Genomic DNA, 5,264 nt, shown 5'->3' on the forward strand with positions numbered 1-5,264 from the left:
GGGCGTTGGTCTAGCTCAAAGGAAGGAAGAATGTATTTTTCTTTCAATGTTTTTTTTTATATTACACGTGTCTAATTTTTTATTGCAAATAATACGTGGCATTTTTTAATTGGTTCATTTTACACGTCATAGGAAAGTGTAACTCACGCTCATGGTCTGTTGCACTCGAGTGTTTACTTGATACATTTAATAGCCACTTGAAGTATCTAAATGGTAAATGGATCAATTGAAGTGTTTGTATGATCGTTGATGACAACTTAAAGGGGCCGTTTATGTATTTCGCCATTAAACGAGGTTAAAGAAAAGAAAACAAGCCTAATGTATGACTACAATCTTGGAATTTTTACCTCCTATAGCAAAGGTTGATACCTTATTTATTTTAAATAAATACCCTTTTAAAAAATTATATTCCATAGCTACCTTTTGATTTTTATAGCCAAATATCTATTTATGGTCACCTCTTACTCTTAAGCCATAAAATACGCTTTGTATTATTTTTCTCTCTCATTCTTTCACATTTTTCTCCACCCTCTCTCTCTCAACGCCAGTCTTTCTCCATGAATACAACCATGATTCTCCAATGATTAATCTCCATTGTCTCGCAAAATTTTCAACAGAAATAACTTCACTTCCAATCCCATCGTCGGGGGAGAAGAGTGATGTTGTAGCTTTTGGTGGGTGAGGCCGCGGATTAGCGAATAGTATCCATTTAGCGGCGTGTTTGGGCAGCGTTTTTGAATGAAATTGGAGTTGGTTGAGAGGTGTTGCAGTGAATTGTAACGAAGCCACCATTGTTGAGACTCTGAAGCAGAAAGCTTTCGAAATGAGGATTTTGGGTGGAAGTCGAATCGGTCCAGTTATTTAGAGAAATTTTATCGCGGCCCTCTCGACGAGACGATATTAGGGTTGTTCTTGAACAAAGACGACGGAGTTCGGGGTTGAGCAACTTGAAGAGTCTGTCACCTTTTTTTTCATTGTATTTCAACGTATCTCGTAGTACTCTATGTATTTCATTATATTCATTGTCTTTTTTTCCCATTGTATTTCAATGTATCACGCTGTATTCCATGTATTTCATTGTATTCACTGTCTCGCTATATTCCATGAATGTATTCATATATTTTTTTTAATTAATATAATTTATGTATTCAGATGTATATATGTATTCAAATACAAATTTTGTGTGTTATAATTGAGTTTGAGTTATATTAGGAGTCTATTATGTTAATTGATTCACTTTCCGTTTGAAAACAGCTGAATAGACCATGAATTGTGCTATTTACGTTACTGTATTCACAAATACATACAACCGGATACAATAATCTGTCTAGCTGTAATTCCCTGTTTCACGCCGTGAATACAGTCAAATACAGTCGAATACAATAATCTGTCTAGCTGTAATCCCCTGTTTCACGCCGAGAAATGCTACTGTATTCATGAATACAGTAGCTTAAATACATTGAATACACTCTAAAAAACTTAAAAATATAGCTATAGAAAATAATATAGTAAATGGTAGCTACAACTATCTAATAACCACTAAACAATAGTGGTTTGTGAAAATTTCTTTACAATCTTTGGGGCCTAAAGAAAAAGAAATTGGGCCTAAATGTTTAATTGAGGCCTGCTTCATGTAAGAACGAATTGGGCCTAGGCCCAAAACAGAATGAGCATCAGCAAAATATAGCATCTTCTTCAGCTGCACCGATCAACTCTGTGTAGCTTCGTCTTCGCTCAGAGTTATGGCGGCTGAAATCGTAAGAAGAAGTCTTAAAGCTTCAAACTTTTCGTTCCTTAGAACCCTAACCGTATCTCAAACACGTAATTTCAGTAACTTAGCAACTTCAGCACAACCCGAATCAGCAGATGACCCATCTTCTTCCTCCTTCACTTTTCACGGTGGAGATCCAAATTCTACAACAAACGATGATAATATTATCATAAAGGGTCCAAAAAAGACTTCAGCTTTATCATCACAAGATTCAGCATCTGTTTCTATGCCTATGTCATTCATGACTGGATCAATTGTGGGGAAGAGGTTTTACAAGAAAGTAACAACTAGAGCAGCTGATGACGGAATTGGTTGGAGTGTTATGCTTGATTATCGTACCCTTAAAACCCCTTCTAAGCGGCCACTCAAATGCCCAACGTTAGCTCTTGCTAAAGCTATTGCTGCTGAATGGGAATACCAGGTGCCCTATTTCTCTATTCTTCCCGATTTTCTTCACAATATGTCATTTTGGTTTCATTAGATATTTTGAAGAGTTCAAGTTAATACAATGTCAGTGTAAAGAAATTTTTTATCCATCTACCTGTTGGAGCATTTAACCTGTCTTGTTTTCATGATTAAAAATCCTATATTTAAAGGAAGTTTACCTGTAGATAAAATTCACAGTGTATGTAAACTGGAAGTAATTGGGAAATTCTTTTGTAAATTTTTTGTGGGGTTGATTGTTTTATTATTCATGTGTTTTTGTGTGTGTATACATTGATACCATTTATGTTATTTCAAGGGAAATTTGATACATCCATTTACCTTGATGTTTAAGTTATGTGTTTTTGCCACCCTAGTCTTGAAATGTCTGTTAATTGTAGGAAGCAGATGGGATCAGACCCTTTACCATGCCACTGATGCAACTTTCATGTACTGCACTAGAAAGAGTTCCACTAACGCGTCAAAAGATTATTGATCATTTGATGAAGAAATTCCCTCAAGACTTAGTTTTCTGTCGTGCTCCTGGGGATAATGATCTGACATGCGGAGTTCGTGGTATGTTATCTTGCAAGTTGCAAAGTGTAATTTTTCATTTTTTTCNGATTCCGGTCTCGATATTTTGCTTTTCGCTGTTACTAACATATGTCTTTAGTCTTTAGGATCAAACTTAGGTCTGATCCTTTATTTGTCTGGTCAATTTCTGATGATCAAGATTTTGTTTCTATAATGTGGCAAAAAGTAGAGGTCTGATATAATTTTGAAATGTTCGTTGCTTCCCAGCTGTCCTATTTGTATGTTTAGATCTCACCCCACCATTAGTTTTGATCTTTGCCGAGGACATACCATACTGCTGTTAGCTAGCTTACTTCGAGTTTGGAAGGAGGGAGTGTTTCTTTTTCTCTGTGTGAATTTTTCTGATTGTGCTACTAATTGACTAAGAGTGGCATCTAGACAAGGCTCTCTGTCTGTCTATCTTCGTCAAGAAACATCTCGGACTTCATGCATTTTGAGATTAAATGGTCAATAGTTTATTTTTTTTTCCCATCAAGGATTTCACATTTAATATTGCAAAGTATCTTACGAGCATTTTGTGAAAACACAATTCTGCTGCCCCATATTACATTTATTTCAAATTTTGGAGGACATGAGAGAAATAGTTACACAATGCTGATTTTTGTGCTCCGGAAATTTGTTCCTCAGCTCTTACATGTGAACTTCCCACTGTACCTTAGAGATTCCTTTTTCATGATAAGTATCAAGAAGATGCAATGAGTATAATAGTATATAGCATTTAATTTTGCAAAAAATCTAGCTGGCTTCTATCCAACTGTACCTTAGAGATTCACTTAGCAGGATATTGGTTGTCCCGGAAACCATACTACTTGGTAGAAAAGGAACTATCTCAAGGTTTGATTTCAATCAATTGAAGAAAAACTTGTGATGGGGCAATGATGCTAGTGTGTGAGAGTTTTACAAGGAGGGGCTACAGGTTTGCGTGAGGAGAAACTGGTCGGACATGACATAGTTGGACTAGGGTTGTTCTCCAATGCTGTTTTGACTTTAAAAGGTCTGAGTCTATTGTGCAAAGAATGAAGACTTAATAGGATCCAGTGGTCAGAGTTGGGGAAAGGTGCCCAGGAAAGGGCTGTAACAAAGGAGGAGGAGAGGGATTAGGGATTTGGTTTGTGGGGGGCCTGGGGGGGGGGGGGGGGGAGGGGAGAGGAGATTCACCACAATTTTCATATTGGAGGAGGGAATTGATGGTTTTGGGCTGTAACACTGGTCCCAAAACAGAGAACGAAAACAAACATCATTTGAGTGCCACATACTTTTCAATGTTGGTGAAAGGCATGCTGTATTTCAGTGTCGATGGAGCACAGGAACTAACTTCTTGGAGCACAAATATCAGCAACCATGATTGTACCTGTCTATTCTAGTCTCTTCTTATATTTTAATATCCAGTGAAGTCTCTTTTTGAATTCTTTCTGTGACGATCTAAAATAAACTACTGCAGTATTCAGTGGAGCATATTACAAATTCAAGTGATACTAGGATTTTGTAACATTGTTAGGTCCTTCTTAAGGGATAAGCTTAGTGCTCAAAGTTCCATCTATTTGACTTCGGATTCTGAGCATAAATGCTATGCACTCTTGTAGTATGCTTACCAGCAAGCCTACAGTTCTCTGTTGTTTATTCTCGCAATTCATTCGGGTTTCATAATATTATCCATATTAATCTGACGATTTGAAATTCACAGAGCGTCAAGTGGAGAAAATCGATCCTCTTCTTAAGTGGGTAGAGTCAGAATTTGGCTTCAAGCCAACCGTATATACCAGTTTTTTTGGTGGCAAGCAAGATGATGGTCTTGTTAGTGCCATTGAAAGTCTTCTCAAGAAAATGGATGATTGTGAATTAGCAACAATTGATGCAATTGCTTCAGCTGCACATTCGCTAGTCATTGCACTTGGACTTTTCCGTGGTAGATTGGGGATTGAAGAGGCTATTGAGTTGATTAGGCTCGAGGAAGATTTGCAGGTTTGTACTACAGTCAATTTTCCTTCGTTATCCTTTCTAGGACTCGTGTATCCTAAAATACATTAACCACCAGGGCTTTGGTCCATCATTTACCCAGAGTTGTTCCTCAAGTTTAAGTGCTGACTTTTCTTTGGCTTCTTCCAGGTTGACCGTTGGGGTCTCGTTGAAGGCGGCCATGATGTTGATATTGCAGATTTAAAAGTTCAGATTGCTTCAGCTGTGGTGTTTCTTGGACTTACGAGGAGGGTATAAATATGGTACTCAAATTGTGAGTTTTACCTTATCGTGTCTCTTTAGTACATTAGCTCAGTACCAATAGCATTTCCTATAAACTCAATATGTGAGTGAGTTATATCAAACTTGCTGCTTTTACAAGGACTAAAGGTGGCCTGCTGGAAATTACCAGATTTTAATGAATAATGAGCCAACTCTGAAATCAAGTACTCCTCTTTTAACTTGGACTACCCTTCAATTTGAGAAGCAGGATTTAGCTCAGAAAGTCCCAGTCTCTCCC

The 5,264-nt window shown here is 37.4% G+C and overlaps 1 protein-coding gene across 1 annotated transcript; it reads left to right on the forward strand.

Moving 5' to 3' along the window:
• Window positions 1,643-5,211, forward strand: LOC109207050 (ATP synthase mitochondrial F1 complex assembly factor 2). Its single transcript, XM_019369933.1, has 4 exons — window positions 1,643-2,192; window positions 2,596-2,770; window positions 4,473-4,750; window positions 4,895-5,211. The coding sequence occupies exons 1-4, from the start codon at window positions 1,743-1,745 to the stop codon at window positions 5,000-5,002; spliced, it is 1,011 nt and encodes a 336-aa protein (XP_019225478.1). The 5' UTR covers window positions 1,643-1,742; the 3' UTR covers window positions 5,003-5,211.

Source organism: Nicotiana attenuata, chromosome 2 (assembly GCF_001879085.1).
Source record: "Nicotiana attenuata strain UT chromosome 2, NIATTr2, whole genome shotgun sequence".
In the NCBI taxonomy this organism is placed as follows: domain Eukaryota; kingdom Viridiplantae; phylum Streptophyta; class Magnoliopsida; order Solanales; family Solanaceae; genus Nicotiana; species Nicotiana attenuata.

Bases quoted from the DNA above. Each gene is read 5' to 3' on its own strand.
- LOC109207050 (XM_019369933.1), top strand. From the start codon at position 1,743: ATGGCGGCTGAAATCGTAAGAAGAAGTCTTAAAGCTTCAAACTTTTCG. The intron at 2,193-2,595 runs GTGCCCTATTTC...TGTTAATTGTAG, and splicing joins CTGCTGAATGGGAATACCAG to GAAGCAGATGGGATCAGACC. The intron at 2,771-4,472 runs GTATGTTATCTT...TGAAATTCACAG, and splicing joins TCTGACATGCGGAGTTCGTG to AGCGTCAAGTGGAGAAAATC.